The sequence below is a fragment of the Bombus fervidus genome, chromosome 17 (assembly GCF_041682495.2).
Source record: "Bombus fervidus isolate BK054 chromosome 17, iyBomFerv1, whole genome shotgun sequence".
NCBI lineage: Eukaryota > Metazoa > Arthropoda > Insecta > Hymenoptera > Apidae > Bombus > Bombus fervidus.
This window is the reverse complement of record NC_091533.1, coordinates 6,501,747-6,525,465: the sequence shown is the minus strand read 5'-3', so window position 1 is coordinate 6,525,465 and position 23,719 is coordinate 6,501,747. Positions and strand designations below refer to the sequence as shown.

General features: G+C 39.2%; 3 protein-coding genes across 3 annotated transcripts in view; 2 read left to right on the top strand and 1 right to left on the bottom strand.

The window, feature by feature from the left end:
• The window catches only part of LOC139996067 (uncharacterized), a 156,346-nt gene that overhangs the window by 25,189 nt on the left and 107,438 nt on the right, over positions 1–23,719 (top strand). The gene's annotated exons all lie outside the window — the stretch shown is intronic.
• The window catches only part of LOC139996068 (uncharacterized), a 68,980-nt gene that overhangs the window by 2,739 nt on the left and 42,522 nt on the right, over positions 1–23,719 (top strand). The gene's annotated exons all lie outside the window — the stretch shown is intronic.
• Positions 1–23,719, bottom strand: part of LOC139996064 (uncharacterized) — a 45,471-nt gene that overhangs the window by 7,967 nt on the left and 13,785 nt on the right. Inside the window, 3 exon segments of the mRNA XM_072020114.1 lie at positions 61–1,523; positions 1,634–1,801; positions 1,888–2,183. Of these exon segments, the coding sequence (XP_071876215.1) occupies positions 61–1,523; positions 1,634–1,801; positions 1,888–2,183 (1,927 nt within the window).

The window sequence follows — 23,719 nt, the reverse complement described above, 5'->3', positions numbered from 1 at the left end:
TTCTAGCGTTAATCGAATTTGTTGTATTAATTTATTCGTGTAAACAATGAGCCAAGAGACCTGTCGTTCAGCGTTTGCCCGATGGTATTGGGTCGATCCTGGGGAGATAAAACCCTGCTGTTTCTTCGTATACTCGATGAACTCGGTGGTCGTTTTGCGTCGCCATCAGGCTCGTATTGTTGTGGAATTTGGGTTTGTGATTGGGGTGGTAATTGTTGCTGTTGCGATTCCCCATATATTTGCTGGGAGTTGTATTGATTCATTTGACTTAGCCCATATTGATTCGGTAACGTCTAAAAAGAAATTGAACAGGATTGATATATATGCACAAAATTATATAACCTACACAGTTTAATCGAAAAGAAGATCTAGTAATCTACTTAATGTGTTATTACCTGCTGACTAGGATAACCTTGCATATTCTGATACCCGTGTGGTCCAACTTGCTGCTGTTGTTGTTGGTACAAATACTGATCGCCCTGAGGTGGATTCATAGGTTGATATTGAGGCTGATTATAGGGACTACCTTGAACAGGGTACTGATTCTGCGGAGCGTATTGCCCTCCTTGAAACTGACTCACTGGCTGATACTGATTCGGTATACTGTTAGGATACTGTTGAATAGGATTCTGAGCCATCGACTGAGGGTACTGCGTTTGATAAAGATTTTGACCGCTCAAGGTAGTCTGGTTCAATTGATTCAGAGGTAGCTGGTTCACCAGTTGAGCTGGGGTCACCTGATTCGCTAGCTCGCTCTGCGATAGCTGATTCTGCGGTAACTGATTCTGCGGTAGCTGATTTTGTGGCAATTGATTGCTCAACAGTTGATTTTGCGACAATTGGCTCTGCGGCTTCATGCTGGCTCTCCTGATCGACTGCATCACGTTACTTGCCGTGGTTGTCGCTGACGTAGTTGTTCCCGACGTTGTTTCCGAAGTCGGGTTCTTCATAGGCGTAGAACTAGGTTGATCCACGCTGCCCCCCTTGTGAAGAATACTCTTCGCTGGAATACTGTCCTGAGGTGGTGGCACGTACTTCGGTATCTCCCTGTTACGTAATCTCTCGAGTCCAGGTTGTCGGAAGTCCGGCGCAAATTGCTTCGCCGTCTGCTGAGCCAGTTCCGAATCTTCTCTCGCTTGCTCGGCAGCTGTATCCGCCAACTCGGCTCTTCCTCGCGCAGTGGCTGTTCTCGAGATCGCTATATCCGCCTTCTGAAGAGCGATCTTGCTCGCCCTTTGAGCCGCATTCACCGCAGCCTCTATCCTCTCACGGAACTTGGCCGATCTGATAAGGAACAGATGCTTCTTCTTCTGGCTGGTGATCAACACGTTGTTCTTGTACTTGCCCTCTTCCTTGGTGCCATCGCGGAACGTTGTCACACCGTATCCGTACTTTCGATTATTGAACCATTCTCCCTCGTATCGCAGGCCATCGCTACGCTCCGATATACCGAAGCCTGTCCTCTTGTCGTTCTTCCACTCGCCGAGGTACGTCTCGGTTACCGAGGCGTCCATTTGTTCGTCCTGAAAATGAAATATTGTTCTTATTCAAGGAAAATTGTATCAGGAAAACTATTCAGCCGTTTTAACCTCTTTCGTACTACTGTTCGCCAAAATATCACAACGAATCTCACCTCGATGACGAAGGACGCATTGCTGTCAGTATGAACGGATGCCGAAGCCTGACTCTGCGAGCTTTCTGTCGACATCCACGATGCCGAGCTAGCATTACTCCTAATACTGCCTCCAGTACCATGTTTCTCTAGATCACCTGTACTTCTTTGCTTTCGAATCTTCAGTCCCTGAAATTGCAATTATCTTCTAAACCAACCTGTCTCAAACCTCACTATCTTCCTCGAATTTTGAAAGGATTAAAATTACACTTTACCGAAAGAATGCCCTTCTTCAGGGATTTCTCCGTGAGACTCTTTCTCCTTGCCGGTGGATTGTCGCTCCTAGCTTTTAACACGAAACCACCCCTACTGTCACCAACACGACGATCCCTTCTGTCGGTCGGTTCTGGTGTCGGTGCCACTGCCCCGCCATCGTCCGCGCTCCTCAGAGACGTCAAGGAAGCCCTGACGTGCTTTGACGGTTTGTAATGACTCGCCAAACCAAACGGAGCACTCGCTCTCACGCCATAGCCGTGCCTCATGCCGTGGTACCACTGACCTTGATACGTGCCTATGAAAAATTAGCCTATCGTTAATCACTTGGTTTTCTTGATCGCTGTCTATTGAAAGTTCCATTTATATCGCGTTCTCTTATCGATTACATTATACAACAAATCATTCGATTAAGCTTGCGATAAGCTCTCGTTTTTAATTTAATTTGTAACCACATATAGCGGAGTGAATAATAAAATTGCTTACGCTAGATTATTTATTATTTGATTTGACCTATAAACGAGCTACTCGTATTCGCTTCTGTTTCTTACGTTTGGTTGATAAAAAGTCTCAGTAGACTATTATAAGGGTTTCACTTACATTTTAAATATCAACGCGAGCGTAAAACCATAGGAAGGACTGAAATCTTTTCTCGCGAGCAAATTTTTCTGTTTACCATCCTTTGATAAATATACATATGCTTACATTTGCAAATTCGTTTAAAACGTATCCCGTTTCCTTTTCCTGGAATATACCAAGTCCAATCAACTACCGACAGCCGCTTTTGCCGCGGAATTTACATATTCCCACCGTAAAGACGAAACTTTGTGGTTCACCGGTTCATGTTAGAAACAGGGTCCTGGAAATCACGTTCCAGGAACGATGCTACATACGGGCGGATGTGACGAATTCCCGGGAACGCTTGCACTTGGTAATAAGGTGCATTGTTTTTGCCAAAACGTGACCGCGTTTCAAAATGTCTCGCATGAGTCACGTAGTGGCGCGCGACTGGCGAGAACAAACGTGTTACGTGTTCGACTCAGGGATGGAATTATTCCGGATAACGTGTGGGTGCATTCCTCATTCGAAGAAAATCTAAATTCCACGCCGATGAGATACCGTAGACCGTCTGCAGACCGCTGATCTAGCACCGGCTGAATGATCATCGCACGAAGGCTATCATTAACGACCACGCGATCTTTCGTCGAAGAATTTTCAATCTTTGTCGAATTTTCCTATTCGACGCCTCTTATACGCTTTCTTTTTCTTCTTTGTGTGGCGTTATAAGCGTTACGCGGATTTAACTTATTATTATAAGCGTATAACGATTTAACTTTTTCACGAATTTACATTACGGTCTATTTTATCTTTCGTGGCCACAGTGTTAGCACGCGAATTCCGCGCGATTCACTGAAAAAGTATTTCGCTAGGAAAGGAAACAAAGAACGACGACAATGAACACTTTTCAGTAGGCCGCAATGATCAACAAAGTAGCAGCGAGCTACTCGAAAGCGTTTCCATTCTGCACCGTTCCTCGCACAGTCCTGCATTATTCGACCAACAATAATCATCAAAGTCTTCCGTCCGTATTCGTCGGGCATTAACAAAGTACCGCGATTGCAACGGGAACGATGCATGTCGTTTGTCGTTCCACGATGCACGCTAGTGATGCTTCTCTCCCTTTATGCCAGTCGTGATTACAAAGCAACCTCCCGCGGATTCGATTCGTACAGTCAGCAACAATGCGTTTCTCCGATAGTACGTATGTGTTTTTAGATTCTCAGTTATTGGACATCGACTTTTGGAAACTATTTTTTCAAGCACAGACATCTTCAATTAAATTTCCTGTCCTTTGAGTTTGTTTCGATCGAATTGTCTTTGTAGATCGTATAGTTACAGAGTTCAATATTTTTCATCTGCGAGAAAAATTCTTTTTTATCGATTATTAATAGCGGAAATATTTTTCGGCTGCCTTTACAAAGAACAATGGTCGAAAACATTAGAAGGTTTTTCTAATGATCAAATTAAGGATTCAGATTGAAACATAGAAATTCATGGACGAAGGGTTTAATGGTGAATAAACCAAGGATAGAACTAGCTAGTCAATGATCATCATTCAAATGGTATTTCTTACCGTTAGTTCTCAAGTTTACCGAGGGTATGAAAGAATCGTTATTTATACGCGTCATTTTTTATCGTAATTTTATCTCAATAATTCCTTGGCGTTCTTTGACTTATTTTTCTCTCTTTCACTTTAATTTTCATCAAGTCGTATTTTTTCTTTTTGGACGTTTAAGAATTTTTTAAGAAATATAGCGTGGATTTTTATTTCAATGGTATTTTAATAATCTTTTTAGAACACGGAAAGTAAGAGATTCTAGATTAGAACGAAAGCGAAATTGACACAAAAAAAAAACTCGCTTGAATGTATGAATCTACTGAGAGGTTCTACCGTAGAATCTGATCATTAAGGCACTAGATGTCACTAGTCTCATAGGAAAGTTTCTCCTGTAATTATCTCGTTTTTTAAAAAAAATCTGCATTTGCCTATACGGAGATCTTCGGTTAATTATAACACGAAAAAATGTAATTTTTTATAAATTCTTTGTAAATTAATTTACCTAGAGGAAACATTTTGTTCTAATATAGGGCAGCCCTCTAATTGCAACAATCAACCAGAATAGTCCTAAATACAAGAAAATAATAATCAACGTTAATAATTAAACACCTCGGCTCATTTTCAGTAGTAAGGCCGCAAATTCGTTGATCGTGCGGTGTAATCATCGTCCGTGACGATCCTCGCGATCGCCAGCAGGCTAAAGACTATTAAAAAATTAACGGCGCAATTTATCGCGCGATCTATCTATTTACTAAGGTCATTAAGAGGAGAGGAGCTGCTCGTCTGCTGATCGATTGCAGAGCGGCAGCCAGCCTCGTTTCAGAAAAGTACCAGGGTCAGGAGAGAGGACTCGGAAAATGGAGTCTGCGGACGGCATTATTGCAGCCGACTGTACATATGGAAACGACTCTCCCTTCCCAAGCGGAATATTATTTCGCCAGCGTTTAAGCAAGTGGGTCATGCCGTGCTTCTCGACACGCTTCGGCTGCCGATGCGAGCCCGGTCCACGAAATTGCACCACCGTAAATCGCGGCTAACCGTGCCTCCTTCTTTTCTCCTTTAATTAATTTCGCCCACGATTCGACCACTTGCCGTTTCTTTCTGTTCCGTCAGTGAACGAAATCCCACCTCTCCACGGTTCAAATTCTTCTCGTGCCTCTTCGAGCCTCGTTTTTCCGTTTCTTTCTTCGTTCCATGAAACAGCGAATTTTTCAGTGAGCATCTTGAAAAATAATTAGGAGCGGAAGAATTCCTTCAAATAATCAGAGACGCGCGAATGTTTGGCTATAGGTTTGATGAAAACGTGATACGGCTACGTAAAGTATATTTTTGAGAAATCGATTTAAAATGGACAGTTCGATGAAGTTTATGAATATGGAGATTATACATTTCTATGAATTATACGATTAAGGAAATGTAATCTATATAAAGGTTTGCATGTATTTGAACATTCGTATTTGTATTTCTATTTGTGAGGATAGACAGTCTGAAATAGGAACCTATTAATAGATGTTGTGGACGTTTATACAAATTTATATTTCTATTAATATCCTTGAAATGCACAAAGATGCTGAATCTGCTTATTAACAATTTGATTATTTAACGATGGGAAAATCTCTGACGTTTTAAAATTTAGGCAGTAATTCTTAAGTTTTGATAGTTTCTAATAAATTATTGTTTATGTACATATATATTTCTTAGTATTAAAAGAAGGTTGGAACAATTTTCGGCGTATGCGATTCTTTTCGTTAAATATTACTAGCATTAATAATATTCCCATTTTAGAAAGTAGTTTATTTTTAGAATTAATCTGCGCGTTCTAAGTCGTTCTGTTGATGCGTAAGATGACTTAGAGTTCTAGAGATTTAGAGTACTTCCTATCGTAACGAAGAATAGCAAAAATATATCCTGTACAGAGTACAAATGTATAGATAAGGTTATCTATAACTGATTACTTCGTTTACACGTTTATAATTATTTTAGATACAGTGGGTAAAAATATTTGAAGTTCCATTTGTACATATAATGAGTTTCAAGTTTTTCTTTAACTTTCATATCTAATTCGTTTAACATTTTTTCAATAAGGCCAGGGAATTGTGAAGGTTAAACATGTGATTGTTAGTCCATTATTGTGCCTTTTATAGTATCAATCTCTGTAGCATTATCAGTTACAAAGGATTTTCGAAAAGTTGTAAATCATTATCTCATATAAACACAAGATTCTCACTTATTATTGATCATTCCCTTGAGCCAATTTCTTATCTTATATAAAATCAAAGAAGCGTTCTAATATTTGTATATAAATATTTTAACACTGGTAGGAGCATATCTGCGACAATTTGTCATAAATCAATCTCGAAACTGCATGCAACAATTCATGTAATCTTATCGGAATACCGTCGCAACTGCGCTATTCGAATTGCAACTCCGCAGACTTTCAGAGACCGTTAAGCAACCCTAATCAAATTTCATTTATACTTCTCCGGTAAACGTACTTCGTCTCCAGCTAGTTACCCTTTATCCTAGTTGGAAATCCAAAGAAGGTTTACTTTATCCCGAGGAACATCGTGACCATTCGTCATTTCGAATTCTAACACAATTATGGAAATTAGCTTGCCTTCTTCCGTGATGTTCCTATCCTAAGTACAGGTCCTACGAAATCCCAACGGGACCGAGATTAAAATCGCTCGTAGCAACGAGAGACGTTTCGTGGACCGTTTCAGCTATTCGGGTCAACTCTTGTTCGTCTGTTGGAAACGCCTCGGGACAAAAAGTCCCGTCAACGTGCTCTTCTGACGATTTTTACGCGAATATTGCAATATTCACGATGCAGAAGAATTCGTCGTGGAAAAGTGATATTTTTACGGCTGAACGAGTGGAAAAAATATTATTTATCGTAGTAGTAAGGTAAATATCACGAATTTCTTTTAATTGAATTTCATTGAGCTAGTGGATCACCTACGATCTTAGAAATGTTTGAACATACAAAACTTTCATGTACATATATATTCTGTGCGCTGTATAAAACATTTTGAAATTTCACCGACGCTGTTAAGAGACACGACTTTCATGATTTACATGGTGAGAAGCTTTGATCGTTAAACTAAAATATTATACAAATACACAAGTAAGCAGTAAAAATACGAAATTGTAAAGAAAAATACGAAGTACTAATTATTGAAGATTCTATTTAATCGATTGGTGATTTTTAAACGACGACGTATATTAATTATTGTCGAGGTTTTAATTTCACAATGTTTCATCTACTAGCCGTCTGTATCTTTCGCAGGTGAGACAGAAAGAGAAAAAAAGATTGTTCGTTCGTTCTCTCCGTTACGGAAACTTTTACTGGTTATTGAATTTCCGTCGAGTCTGCTTTTCCCTTGCCTCTCTACGCGACACGCTTGCTCCACTTCGTGGAACTCGAGCAGCGTCGAATTTCGTGCTTTTCCGTTATTCCACTTTGTCGTTTCGACTCGAGCTTCTCTCGTTTAAGGCATTATCCGTGTCGTTTTCTTCGATTAGGCTAAGTTTGTTTCGCTCTCGCGTGGTCTTCAAGGATAAGGTCGTTTCTTCGTCCATAGTTCGACCTTGGTACAAGGTTTACGAATAAATATAATGTAAAAATTACAATGTTAAAAAACAGCTTTATTTATATTCTTCGTAAAAGAATCATTCAAATTACCAAAAGCATGGCATTGTAAATCTACAAAATTTTTATCAAAAATCACGAATTCAGAAGCTTTATGAAAAAAAGAGTCTCTAGGATATATAGGCAAATAAATACTTGAATTATTATTAAATCTTTCTTTATTTTATTAATGTAAGAAGATCGAAATTTCGTAAGAACCATTATAATTATCAATTCAAACGTAGCTAATATTACAAAACTAGAACTAAAACTTTCCACGCAATTTATTCAATTTACCATTCTACCTTATGTGTCCATTGCCCAAGAAGATGGTCAATTGGTCTGGTAGTTCTAACACGAAGAAACTTCAACGTTTATATTTTACAAAATTCGTTCGCGATAAATACAACTTCATACACGCGATTAAAGAACTTCTGATTTTATCCTTTTGGCGGTGGAATGTTATTTCTGTTACGCAAACATTACCCCATATTTCGCGATATCTATGGAAGGCAAACTTCCTGCGATTTAATTGGCGCTGAAAAGCACGTGACCGCGTAGGCGCGTGTAACGTTAAAACACGCGTCGGTGTTCGCCGGTTGATTGTCCCTAAAAACGTTTACTACGGGGTCGTTCCTCTATTTATCAAACGACTTCCAACAGTTCCAACTACGAGCGTGTTCTCTATTTACTCGGTTTCCTCATGCGAACAGGAGAGTTCCAACCTGTTCCGTATAGATTACGAGGGTGAAGACCCTTTCTGGCTTATATCCGTCGTGCATGAAGTATCGCGGCCATCGAGCCACGCAAACTTTCATTCGACACAGGCATGATAGGGAACGGCCGGGTATCTCGCGCTAAAATAATCATCGGTGAATTTCGCCGCTGAAAAATTGATCGCCAGTGGTCTGCCTTTTTTCCATTCTCGAACCTCGCTCTCTTTATTTTCAACCTCAAAATTGTTAAAAATTAATGCCAGTTCGTCCAAAAGGCGAACATTATATTCGATCATGTTTCTATAGCGATTTACACGATCGTGATGGATATTACGATAAAAATGAGATTCTTCGAAGAGATTTCGTTGTCGACGGGTAAACAAAAGTCGGTGTACGATCCTGTTTCGCTACATGGCACTGCCTCGCCCGCCTGAAATAGCGCGGCCACCATCTAAGATGGTGGTTGGTTGCACGTGCAATGAAAATCGCGTCTGTGCTAGTAAGAATTGGCCATGCGAGTGTATTTCGGTCCGCAGCCTCCACCAGATCGTCACTAACCACCCCACAAGCCTGTCGTTCTCATCTGTTTGTTTCTTTCGAACGATACCTGAACGTACAACGCTATAGCGTACCTAGCTCCGATTGTCAGATCGGATTTTGTACCTGACCTCGCTTCTTCATACGTACGTACGTTCTCGCGGTCGTGTTTCAAGCTTTCATGGAATTCTAACGAGTCTTGACTTTCGTATCTTCGATTGCTCTTTTAGTTTTACTTGCTATCAGAAATATCAAATTGTACAATTACTCTGACCTGATGTGATTGAATGATATTTTCTATAAATAAGGTGGAAATAGCTCGTTATTAATTGTTTCTTATATCTCAATTATTTGATATTTTCGTAACGTTTATGGTTGATTCATTTTTCCTCAAATAGCTGCCATTTCTATATAATCGTTAAAATTTTTCAAAAATCCTACGCTACGTTTCGCACGATGTATTAGTGGAAATAGTCCCATATGGTCTGCTTACTCGATCGGCGCTAAATCATTCATTCGACTCGCGTACGGCCGTATTTATTCGAAACTATTCACCGTTGGCGGTTCGTGGCCGTTAGACGATCGAGAAGCGGCCAAATAAAAGCAAAATTAGACCATCGAATCTCGGTTATTTCCATCTACCGACGTTATCGCGGTTAATCGTGTATCGGAAGGAAGGTCAGTCTATTTGAAACCTATTAATTAAGTACGACGACAGAGCGCGTGTGTAGTCGTGTGAGCTATTATGCGAGGGAGGCGGAGGCGTAAAGCGGCGGAGGAAAAAAAAAAAAAAATAGAAGATTGTTCGCATAAAAAGGAGCCGTGTCTAAAACTGTAACGGACATACTCTCCTCGGGTGGACGATTACTTTCGCACGGGCACGCAACAAACCGTGACGCATGGCGTTCGAAAAACGGAAATGACGACAGTTTACAAAGTAGGTGACGCCTGTTTTATCAGCGACAGGCAATCCGCCGTTATGATGTTAAACGGGAGAGGCTTTGCACGCCGTGCGAGCATCGAAGGGTTGCGGCACGCTCACTAGAGAAAAACTACACAGAACAAAGGAAGAAAAAGCGGATACGAGCTTTCGTTATCCACGCGTGAATCGTTCCCTTCTTTGTGAACCGGGACGAGGCAGCCGAACTGTCCTCGATGAATGGCTCGACTTCGTCGCGCAAACGAGCTCCTCCTGCGACGATGGCTAATTGCATCGTGAGTCGACTAAGTCCTCCGGGGGGTTATAACTGACGGGCGGATCCGTTGTTCTTCTGTCATCGTTTCCTCTTCGATGGATCTCGAGGGTCGTTTGGCGAGCATTGAGCTTTGCCTAACAAGGGACTATTTCTAGGTATACATTGTCGTTAGAAAGTATCGGTATACTCGTTTTTTACAGAATATAGTTTAATTACAATATTACCCGAGTCCACTTTTGATTGCTAAAACTATCAATCCCTAATGTATTGCGGTAAATCTACTCCATATTGATGGTGATTTATTTAACGGATAATTTAAATGTATACTGTGTTAATTCCAGTGGTACGTTACAATGGAAAATAGAATGACTTGTAAAAACTAGAATTTACCTAGACAAATTGAACCATCGCTGTTACAAAATCCCGCTGAAAACTCGAATATCGCAGAACGAAACTCGAATTTCAAGAGTCAAATTCGTTATGCGAACGCGATTAACGAGCGCGACACGGAACAATCGATTCGCAACAAGTGTTTACACCGATCGGTCGTTCGCCATTTGTCGCTGCAACATTAACGCTTCCACGAGTATAATCGACTCTGACCGACAAATTAGCCAATTTCCTATTTAAAATGTTAAAGATTTCTTTTGTCAAATATAGAACCATTTTCATATATAATCCCTAAACACCGTGCGGGGACCCCTCGTAATTTCTCCGCGCTGTTCCTCGACGACGCTCGAGCACGGGACGTTCATGACATTCTACGAATATTCGACCTGCCTTAAAGTTTTCTTGGGAGTACGTTTGAAGTTGCGACAGAAGGTCAAAGCTTGGTGAAAGTCGCGCGTGATATATTGACGGGGCGTGGTAGGTTCAAGAACTCTATTAGCAACGTGAGCGTTCGTGAATTGATAGCGAGTCAACCCGGTCTTCTTCTTCTTATACGACAAAGATCGAGCATCTTGAGCTTACGCATAATCTTCACGCACACACACAAATACACACGTTGTTCTAGTCCAGTTATACAAACGCGTACAATCACGGACAGCTGTGTGCGGTAGCATTGGTATTTATAAATAAATGCGTCGGCCACGTGCCACGAGAGAAATGGAATGGCGTTTGGAGAGTGCCTTAACTCGATCAAGAAGCTTAAAACGGTCAGGTCTGGGGGTAGAAGTGACCGCTGGTGGGGAGATCAAGGTAGAAGGAATATGCCAAACGCACGATCTAGCTGCTTCGCGCCGAGTCGGCTAATCGTATTTTGTTTGATTTTCTTTGAAACAGCCGGAATTTTGATGGATCTCCCAGAGTTCGAAGTCTTAAACTTCGTCAGCGTTTCTTTGACCGCGAAGAACGGACGATGGGAAACGAGAATGGTGTAAAGGAAGATATAAAAGACAAGGGAAGCTTCTGTTTAGAATTCTGTTGGCAAGCGTTGAACGACGTTTGCTGGTTATTGCTTGAGAGAATTGTTATTTCGAGCTCTCGTTTCTTCGTGAGATAGGGAATTTTGTAATAAGAGGTTACCACGGAAGCTCGGTTCGCTGGCAAACATGAGAGAGACTTGTATATAACGTTAAACTATACCGTACGTTATATGCGTAGAGGAGAGTCTATAAAATCAGCCACGCGTACATGGCCATGTATTCTGTCACTGTAAACGTTCTATAAACGTTAGAAAATAAAACGAACGAAAATATCTCTGGTTGGCTACCATTAAGGCTTCTTCGAAACGATAAGATTTTTAAATACTTTGCGCCCGACGGCCGATCGACAGCCATGAAATACATTGTTTCTAATTTTAGCGATGGCTCCGGCGCGCGTTCATTGACGAAAGTTTGTGTTGAAAATAAAAATGAACGCTGGCTGGCAGCTTCCGATCGTTTCTCGCCGTTTCTAGTCATGATTTGCAACCGGTATGGGATTCTTTAATGGGGGAATCCAGGTAAACCGTTATTAGAACGTATCGATATTATTATTAGACCGTTATACACGTCCCAATAGTCTAAGGAACGCGTAAATATTTATGTAATCCTCGTGACGTAAATTTATAACATTGTTGTACGAGTACCGCGGTATCACTCGTGTTGCCAAATGACGTGCGCGTTGCGATCAGAATAACGTAGCCGGTAACTAATGCTCAACGAGGAATCCGACAGAGCCGTAGTGGATTTTTCATTCTCGTTTAAAATCTGCCTTGCTACACGAATAAAAAAGTGTATTATTAACGCTCACAAAAAATGAACGATGTATTAATTTACGACACGGTGTCCTGATCTTCTCACAGCTATTTATTATCCATTTTACTTTTTCTAGCCTTAATCACCGTGCTACTTTACAAATTATTGCGAATGCGAATATAAATACCGTTGCAGTACCGTTAATGAATCTTTTACGAGCCGCGAATCATACGCTGAAATGTCGCAACGTGTAAAACGTATATTTCTTTTAATATAATTGTATTTGCTATACAATTTGGAACGAACACTATCGAATTGTTTCAAGCCCAATGACATTAATGATACGAAGAGAAGGAAAAAATCTACAAAAAGGATAATTAGAAACGTTTTCAAAACGATGAAGAATGATAAAATAAATTTCACTCGGGCGACCGGGTGTCCCATAGTGTCGTTTCATCTTCCGTGAATTCCTCGCGTTAATTAAGGATGGTAATTAAACACCAGCAGGCCACTGATACATTCTGGCGACGATAAATCTCCGCGACGCAATTCCTCGTGTTTCAAGGCGTCCTGATGACGCTTATCGGCCCCACAGTGGGTACGTTTATCCCGCACGACAAGCATTTTTCACGTCGACTTTTGGATCCGCCCAATTGACATAGCTATGCTAATTTGAGACTAAATACGCCACGAACGAAGTCGGTCGCAAAGGGAACGCAAACACGATGTGCGAACACTATCGTAAATGATTTTATGTTTGCTATATATGTTTTTGCCAACATAATCACGATAATTATGTTTCGTTACGGTACTAATGAAATTTCTCTCAAAAAGTTTTCTATAATACACACAATATACCTATGAAAGTATTTAAATACTTTTTGTGAGTTAGTCTATATCGTTCGAGATTCGATATGAAAATAGAAAACACTCGATAAATATTCCACGGCGGGCGCTGTTACTCGTCCAGACATCGAATAAATTAAACTTAAAAGTATCTTACTCTCGTCCGATATATATCCAGTTGTTGCTCCTCGTACTTTCCTCTTTCCTGTTCTGTTTATATCCAACAATACGAAACCGGTTTCAAAACGATCCTTCAGATCACATTTATTCGTAAAGATTTCGCTGAGCGCCAGTGGAACAAGACGTCAATGATCAGACACGATTGAACGCGTAGCTTAAAGGTATCGAAAGCCTGGAAGTTAATTGTCCGAAAGAAGCATCCAGATCAATCTTTATTTTACAAAATAATTAATGAAATATCGTAATTGTAACTGTGATTATTATATATAACTTATATATAATTATACTGTAATTATTGTAATTATATATATAAACTATTATCTCTATTAAATATCAACATTAATGAATTAACAAGTTACAAGTTATAGGTTTCTTTAATCTATATAATATAATCTTACAATTTTTCGTCAAATAAGCTCGCTTGAAAAATATTACTAACAATATTATTTCAATCGTATAACAGTTCTGAAAATATTAAAAGATACTTTTGATCGAGGGACGATAAGTAAGCAGAAAAAGAATCCCAGGTCGAACGACCCGAAATAATTTCTCGATAGGTAGATCGATTAGAACCAGACGCCGGCCTTAATTCGTTAGACGCAGGAATTCGCATTCATCACGCGAACATCACGGAAACCGAACTCTCTTACAAGAGAGACACTCGTTTCTTCGTATCTTTGACTTTCCCTCTTTCGTAACGTCGGGCAAGCATCCATTATTTAAACGAACGACGTTCTTGTTCGAGGGTGTGCAGCAGCAGTCGTTCAATATTTATGAACTACGGGAAACGAGGGAATGCTTACGAGATATTCGGCCAGGCTGTGATCGTGATCCTCGCGTAATGAATCGTGTCCCTGAAGTACACGAACTTTAATTAATCGAACCTTTCCCCCCCCCTTATTCTTAACTAAAAGATTGTGTTTCGCGTTGTTTCGTGTGTTGGAAATCTTACTATACAGGGTGTGCAAATAATGAAGGTACGATCAAGACGAGGATGGTTCTAGAGAATGAAAGTAAAAAAATAAACGGAAAATAAAGAATAAAATATTCTTGCACGAGGATTTATTTTCGAAAAGGTCGAATGTTAAGAATATTCTTTAAATGTACCTGTACTTAATTACGTCGTAGACGAATACAGATTTCGATACAGGCCACACCCTGTCTACAAGTAACGTTAATATCATACCTAATATTGATTTCTTATCAGTTTCTGTACTATCTAAGTACATATCAGCGGTAGATATTAATTTTATGCCTCTTTAGATAAAATTTCCGTTTATTTACTGGTTTTGCTTACATTTCAATTTGTGAAACGAGTTCCTGGTATGACAGAATTTCACGATTACCGAAGCATCCTGTATACTGGACCTATTTCCTCTTTAATATTTAACGTCGTAACTCTGCTCTCAGATAAATTTCCGAATAGATTATTATCAATCTGGAGAAGCTAGAATTCCGTCCCGCACGAAGATTGTGTCTCCCTTATACTAATCCTCGCCCGTTAGATATTACGAGCGTAATGAAAGGGAGGAAAGTTTTAAACGCCATCGTAAAATTCCTTTGTTCTGGGCTCGTTTCAGGGATACAAGCTCGATATTTTAACATCGGTACATGCCGGTTAACCAAGTTATATCGCTGCTCAAAGATAGAAGCTCGGATGTTTATCGAATCACCGATATGTATCGTTTCGCATTCCCGGTTCTGGCCGTGGAAACGTCTTGTGTTTCTCTGTGCCCGACTAAGATCCTATTCTACTTCCTTCGTTTCTGCTCAACTTGCTACTTTACCGGAGAAACTCCGATGGATCTCGTTTGACCAAAGAAAGAATCACCAGCGAAAAAACTCTATTTAGTTTCCTTTAATCTTGAAAAGACAAGACGTTTCTTGTTCGCTGTGAATCGTCTGTTCCTGAAAATAAGAAACAACGAGCGCACACGAATGGCCGCGGTAGTTCATTCAAAATCGCTTTTCCAGCAGCGTGAAATCAAGCCGTGCTCGCATCACCGTGTTTTCTTTACTGAAAGACTCGTAGGATCGTTCCTCTCGCCATTCTCCACTTCTAACTTTGCTGATTGCGGGATAATCTCTGTGAGAGCTCTCACGATTTCAACGAGAGGCGATAAGAATCGTATATAAAAAACAGGAAAGGTATCTCGGTAATCGGTGCGTGAAAAAATGCTCTTCTACAGTGCGCTAAAAAAAGCAGGTAACATTTATGTGTTGTGATTTTAGACATCGAGACAATTCTAGATATCCATTATCGTTCTATACGGCTGTATCGATGTATTTCTAGCGTAAAATTATTAGATTGGTGGATATTAAATGTCATTTATTTCTACATAAATTTTCTTCGTTGCTTTGATATTCAAATTCACACCACATGAATATCGCTTATCTTTTTTAACACTCTGTATATGTCTGATTTTTCTGCTCTTTCTTTCTTTCGTTTCCATTACATATGCTTTTTTCTCCTTTTCGCTTATGAAATCCTGGTTATATCGTAATCGCTTGTAAACGTTGCTCTTTGATTAATTTCCACCGTTATCGCACAGATGGGAGAGAGAGAAAGAGTGAGGCAGGGAGAGAGAGAGAGAGAGAGAGAGAGAGGGTAAAACAAATCACTGGCGTTTTATCTCGGCGAGAAATCACCTTTTAACGCGAACCGCGCTTCTTCCGTTCGTACGGTTTCCACGACTGCTGGTCCCACGTGTAAAGAGACAACAGAACCTCCTCGAATTAATTCCCTGCGCAAATTGTTATGTAAATTGAACACCCTCTAGACTTCTCCGTCTATTGAATTTTTATTCAGTGATCTTCCTTTAGTTTCGTTTTCCTTTTCTTCCATTAGAAAAGAAGAAAGAAATATTGTTGGGATCCGGTCGAGAAACGTGAAAGACCTCGTTCATTTGCTCGATCTTTTTCCCCTTCACGTTCTCTTTTAACGTCGTAATATCGTGCAATTATTCAATACTCGAGAAAATGATCGATAGCATTGACCAACGATCAAAAGGTTCAAACAGGAGGGTGAATCAACGCGATCTGCATGGATTGTTTTAAAGGTGGAGCGCGTCTAACTGATGCTATGGTAAGTATAATCATGATATTTGCACGATCTTGTCCTTCTCCACGCGGTTTGCGCACACATGCGCTTCCACATTTCACACTCGATGCACGCGCCTTTACACAGCTGGTGCCTGGATACACTTCGACGTGGAATTATTTTCTTCATTCTACTTATTCTGCTTCGTAGCTTTGTAATCAACGACCTTGAAAGCATGAATTTCAAGAAATACTAATATTTAAATCGAGGATTTTTACGCATTTCCGACAAATTTGAAGGTATGCGCAGAATATTAAAAAGTATATGAAACATTCTGAGTATAGTATTTTCCTTATAATATTAAATACATAGATGAAACAAAACTCTATTCATATTCTTTACTTTTTTAGTTGTTTTCACATAATTATAAATTTCTATCAACGACAAACATTCACGGTAATTCGTACTAATAATTATTTTAATAATTCTTTATTTATTTATAATAAAATTATTTCCTACTTCGTCAGAATATTTGCGATCTTCCGTAAACCTGCTGTATCTCGTTTAATCGGATGAAGCTACGTATAAACTTCGAAAAGGTTTGATCCGGTGCATTGTGGAAGAAAGATCCAAAAGTAGAAACAACTGCTTCTATTGTTATCGGCCGTATCAGCACGCAGAATAGAAACTTTCTGCGTATCTTCCTCTGGTAATTCAGCACCTTTCCCGAGGCCAAACTTGGCTGAGATTTTTGTGTTACACGCGCACGTGTATTTGGAATATAACGTGACGTATTTTCTCGGTGTTTGCGCGTGTTTTTGTGGAACATTGCACAGCTGCATCGCAGATTTCCATCGATCTTTTAATGATCTTTTAAGTCAGCAATCCTCGGGCGTGTAATCAATCATTCGAACGGTTCGCGGATCTAAACGTTCGAATGGTTACGAAAAGAGATGGATAGAGAAAGAGACACAGTTATTCAACCGTTAATTTGGTTATGCGCACGAACGAGGACCAAAGCGTAGGAAAATAGCAAGCTTGTAACAGGTATGGACCTATGGGATGGATGGCCGGTTAATTGTCTTTGGTTCGGTCGAGTAAAATTTACTCTAAATTTTCCTTGTCCAATTTTAACCTGCCTTTCTTCAATTTTCTATATTTTTCAAACGGTTCAATCGTCAGAAGCTGTAGATATGTCAATCAGCTGAATCGTCTAAAAAATTCTAGACAGAATCATTCATATTCAAATTTGATATAAATCTCGAAGATTCGCTAAAAATTGTTCCGCTGTTCTCGATTTGAAAATAACATTTCAATGCACTGAAACTAATAATAAATTTTATAATTGTAATTATATTATATATAATTAAAATTAATAATAAAATGTAATAAATTTTCCCATACGCAAGAATAATCGTTGACTCAGTCGATTGTCAAAAACTATGGGCCAACCATAATGGAATTACCTAAAAATTCTAAAATTAAAGAATTATTCACACCAGATTCCTCTATTTAAAAGGGAAGCTGTGTACCACTGTAACGAAGGGAAGTCGTCACAAAGCTCCACCTACGTATCCACGATTCCTAATTGCCAAAAGCGGCACGCCGATAGTCAATTTCGAGAATTTCGCCTACAAACCATCGTATTCGCGACGCGACTCGAATAAGAAGCGGCCTGGCACAGTCACGTCATCTCGGACGTGCGTACAGTACACGCGAAAATAGCACGATCATTCGGCCGGAATTGGTCGCACGATGAGTTTTCTCGGCTCGTTGATTCCGTGAGACGTCACGAGACATTGGTGCACGTGCTAATTAAACGTGTTCCGATGGAATTTAAAAGGTTCACCGGGCATTTCGTATTCCGTGCAACGATGCAGCAGTTCAGTTTCCTTGGTTTACGAGCTACGTTAGCTTCAATGGCATCGTAAACGAGACAACAAAGTGAACACGTCCTTTTAAATCTTCCAGCTACGTTTACGTTCTTATCGTAACGACAATCGGTAATGATCTCTAGATTATTGGTTCTACCTGCATTATCCTTGGCTCATTCTCTGTTACTGTGAATTTTTCTGTCTCCTTCTTGCTCTTATTTCAATAAACGAAAAGACTTGCAATGTTTCAAGAAAACTTTTGTGGATTGTGAAACTGGTCTTCTTTTAGCGCACTATATCCTCTTCGTAAAACCATAAAAAGATATGTTTCGTTATTATTAATTAATGAAAAGTCATTTTTTCACAGACTAAACGATATTCGGTGCCGTAAGGTATAAACGAAGAAAGATTAAAATAGTTTCTACTGATCTTTACAATGTTAGGAACATTAGCTTCCTGCTTTAAAATCTTACGGTTACAAAAGCATTTTTCCCGACGTTTAGACGTGTTCGCCAGTCATGCTGGAAAGATAAGTCATCAAAACTGATGGTCTTAAACTTGTTACTAGTAACTTTGCTCCAGAAGCTGTTCCACGAAAGTCCCTTTAATCACTCGAAATACCGCGTGGCGTGTAACCGTAATGAAAATAAACAGGACAAGAAAAAAGAAAATCCAAAAGATTCGAACGGCGCGTACAACATCGTTTAATGTTTCTTTGACGAGCCCGGAAAACGCAGAAACGTTTTTTTTAGATCAGGCTGCTTGCGTAATATAATTTTCAAAAACGTGTCACCCTTTGCACGCCCCTTGTCGTGCATGGCTAAGAAACTTTCTCGAATGTACGACAGGCAGAAGAAACATCCACGAGAAGAGAAACGTCCAGAACATGAAACGCAATCACCACGTTTCTCGCGTGAACTCTCATAAGAATTAGGACATTGGTTGCTCGGGTAATTCTTAATTCATTAAGCAGACGAAACAGCGTCCTTTTTTGCCTAATTTTAACAGGAATATAGTGGCAATTTTCAACATTTATAGAACATTCTAGTGTATTATTCACAAATATTATTCATAGAAAATTTGCATGAATGTATTATGTGTGTGTTTTTATGTTTATTAATGTTAAATTTTCATTAATACTAGAATGATACACGACTATCATCGATACAACGATAGAATTTGAAACCAATCTGAAAATGTAATAATAGTTACAAGCCGTTTATTGCAAACGTACACTTAGCAAAAAGTAAAGATACATTATGAGTAAGTTAAAGGCTTAAATATGTATAGGTATTCCTTACTGAGATTGCATTTACACAACTTACGCGCGTTATTTCACTGTTCGGCGGCTAATGGGTTAAGTAATGATTTTACAGGGTGAGCATACATCATCGTCCGCGTTTCTTCCTTGACAGGAGGGCGCCGTGAGATCAGAAAACGCGGGCAGCTGGCTCGTTTGGCTCTAAATAAAGCGCTCAAGTGCGGCAGGCGAAATGAAACGCAATAAAACTTATCCGCACCACTGGCGCGTTCCTTTCTCTCCCTCCAACTTCAGTCTCAGTTCTCTCGCCTCTTTTCTAAATCCTCATATTTTCTCGTTTCCCTTCTTTTCACATTTTCACCCTTTCACGACTCTCGTCGTGCCTTCTTCTCTACTTTTCCTTCACGCTCCGATATTTCATCTTTTCCTCCCAAATTGCTTCTTTCCATCGTTCCTTCCTCTAGTTCTTGTTTTTCTTTCGAACTCGGTCTTATTGTTCTTTCCTTGCCTCGATTGTTTCCATTCTTCCGTTCTTCCGCTCATGTTCGAAGTGAAATTAATATCGAGGCGAAGTACAGGGTGATTAAAAAGTGGAGCAACCGACTATTCTTTTTTACGATTTTCTTTACTGATAGCTACAGAAAAGTCGCGCAAGTATCGCCGATTATTCTTGTCGTTGACTTTAAACGACCAGAAAGATGACAGATCTGGCGAATTCTTAATATTTCAAGATATCTTGAAAATTGTCAAATGTTAAACAGAGCATTTCAACTAAAAAGAGCAACTGTTCTAGCTCGATCGTGTAATAAGGTTCAACAGTCTGAGTAAGCAGAAGATATGTTTTATGGTTGAAGGTTTTTGTTATCTAAGGACTTCTGTAATTTGTCTGTCATATATTTCGTTATGTGTTTCTTAACGAATACGATTCTTCCTTCGAGATTGCAATTATATCTGGCAAAAGTTGATCCAAGATCTCACGATCGTTTTCCCGTGTAATTTTGTAGTTCGTTATCTACGAGTATCATTATTTTCAGGAGTAATCCTGAACAGTATGTCGATGCTTTGTATCAGTATCGATCGATTCCGGAATATTAAGCCCAACAATGTAATACTCTCTAAGTAGCACAACAATTTCCTTCCAACATTCGGTTATCCGTTTTAGCAACGTTTCATCAAATCCTATCGAACAATATGAAATTAATATTTTGTCACTGAGCGAGCAATATTCACAAATAAAAGGAAAAACATCGTAGAATCTGTTAAATATTCATTTCTAATTAACTTGGTCTTGGCTTTCAAACAATACGCAAAAACTATGCGTTTACCAAAGTTCTCTTGTACAATTGAATTAATATTGTTAGTAAAACCTTTTTCTTTTTTTTTTTTTTTTGAAACTAGTTTTTCTCAGTGTCTCGATGCTTTAAATGAAAATATCCCATAAAATATTTTCGAATTTTTTGTACCACGCCCTATATAATATTTTCTATGTTTCTTTCCTCTTTCTTGATATAGACGAATATTTTGTTCTCCATCACCGTGAAAATAGTTTCTATAGATGGATAGGGGTTGATCGAAGGATGGGACGAAAAAACAGATGTGCCGACATATTGGAACAGAAGATTCGATCAATCGCAATTTACTCGTTTATTTCCCGCTGGCGATCCTTCTCTTGCGACGAGGGCCGAAGGTCAGACAGTGGTACAAGAGGGTGATGGATTTTGTTGATCGAATAAAATAAAAATAACGAAGCTATCTCCGTGGAGCGATTAAAAGGAAGAGAATGATCATCGAACATTGTTTTCGTCGTTTCCAAGTCTGGAGATTCTGAAACGATGGAATCATTGGCACGGAGAGTTGCTTGGTGGTATCGATTTGTCCAAATCCTTTCTATAGTAGCTTTCATTCGTTCCGAACACAAGGTCGACCAAAATAATACTTAACATGGTTCTATTCTATTTCGATTGAAGTATGGATATATTATGCGTGGTTCCTATCGATTATTTAGAACAAGTATTAAATACTTTTCTACGAAGTGTTATTTTATCGAGTAAAAGTTTAATATTAAAAACAGTTTTATATAAAATTGACAAAAGTATTTCATACGTGTCTATTTAATGTCTTCAAAGTGTATAAAAATAAGTTAGAGTGTCGAATTCAACGTTTTTCAAGGATAAATTTTCATCGATGTTGGGTGAATATGATTCACCGTGACTTATAATTAGACTACGGATGTTTATGTATTTATTGGAAATTTTTGGCCGCAAGAATGTACAGAAAGTACATGATACACAAAAATACACAAAATATCGATTTACAGGGTGAAACTTTTTTTTTTTTTTTTATCGAAGTTACTCATAAAGCTACGAACTTGCATAAACATCTAGAGTCTATTTGTCGTTTCATTTTTTAAATTTTCTACTTCCTTCAGTTACTTTATAATTTCCTTTGAACCTCTATTTTCTATTAACACAGGCAACCTAACCCGAAACTTTGTAACAACACTTCCTTATACGATACGTTATACGACCAAACGACGACTTGACATTTTATCGATACAAGGTAAAAAAACGCACTATCGGCTCTCCTAGCGAGCCATATATTATACTCGAGAGGTGAACGTCCAAATTTCACGTTTCACTAACATAGGTTACATAAAATCGATGACACGCTATCCCTCTGACACTTTTTCCTTCCCATTCGCTAGCTCATATCCGTAGTTGTCGACGACGCTCGTCTTTCCTACAGCTATAGATCGCCTGGATTTATTTCTTTTTCTTTTCTAAAGTCACGACAGTGTTTCCCGTACGTGTGCGTATGCGAATCGGGGTCGATCCGTGGACTCGGTCGAAATGCTACAACGGCCAGGGAAAATAGTTGGAGCGTGAGTCAGAGGATTTTATCGCGGCCAATCTAAAAGTTGCTTTACGAGCCGTTGTGGACCACCGACCGTCACTTTGCATTTCCATGGATCGCAGAAATGCTACACGATGGATATTAAATAAACCCGTCGGAAACGCGGAATAGGAACTCTGATTTTTATTTCAACTGTGACTTCCCACCGTTTTCACGTTGCTTTCGTGTCTTTTCTCACGCATCATCCCGTGCTGTTTGCTGTTTTCTCACCCTGGTCTAGGAATAAGGTTAAAATTGCCTCGGGGACACCGGAGAAATTTCGATTGACAAGTCGGGCGAATGGAAATCCCGATTTCCCCTCGAGGGATCAGAGTCGCATTGAAATTACGATTCTTTTGCGAGAAGATACTCGTATCACGGGATTAATCGGCGCAATGACGTATGAAAGAAAGCATAGAGATGCGATATAAGGCTTAATCTGTTCGAAGTCAGTGACGCATTACCGATGAAAACCAGCCAATAACATAGGTCTATAAAAAAAGAAATTTTTATTATCAGCTAGCATTAAAAAAATATTTTAAAAAAGCTATCTGGGGAAATACGTTACTGAAACGAAGTAATAAACGCTGTTACGTAAAGATTAAAGCAAAGTTTTATGCGTATGATGCATATAGTGTGCCATCATAGATTAGTTTAGGAATCAATGACTAATGAATATTCTTTCATTCTGCGGGTACGACGGAAATCATTTAAAATCTAAAACATGTATTTTTCACCTCTGAAACCTTCTCACTTATTTCGTTTCTCTACATAAACGGAACAAATTCGACTTCGAATAAGTTAAGTCCTGAGAATGGGGTAGTTCGGATTAATTGTAGGTCAGGTGTTTGTTGAATTAGTGGAGGTTTATGTCCGATTTCGTTAGCACGTGACCTTAAAACATCGACTCACTACACGACGCCCACGAAGGGAAATACCTTCAAACGTTAGAATTATAGAATTCCAGATATATAGCTGGTAACGCGACACGCACTGTCATCGCACGCAACTTGTCGACACGCGACGTTAATTAGTGCGAACGTTTACTTATTTATTTCTATCCCATGGAATTACTGTCTTTCTTCAAGCATGCACAACTTCATTAAGAACTTGAATCGTTATAATAATCTTAATATCGTTGTGATTTATTTCGCATTATCATCTTTTGATAAAAGAGTGACGTAATTAAGGAAAACTCCTTATTAATTAAGAAATATATAAGATTCTTGTGTAGTGTGAGTTACATATATATAATAAATGCTATAATATTTTATTATATAATTATAACATTGCTATCCTAATACACAGTTAGATTTTTCGATATATAGAAACAACTTCTGTAAATAACTTCAAAGCTGACAA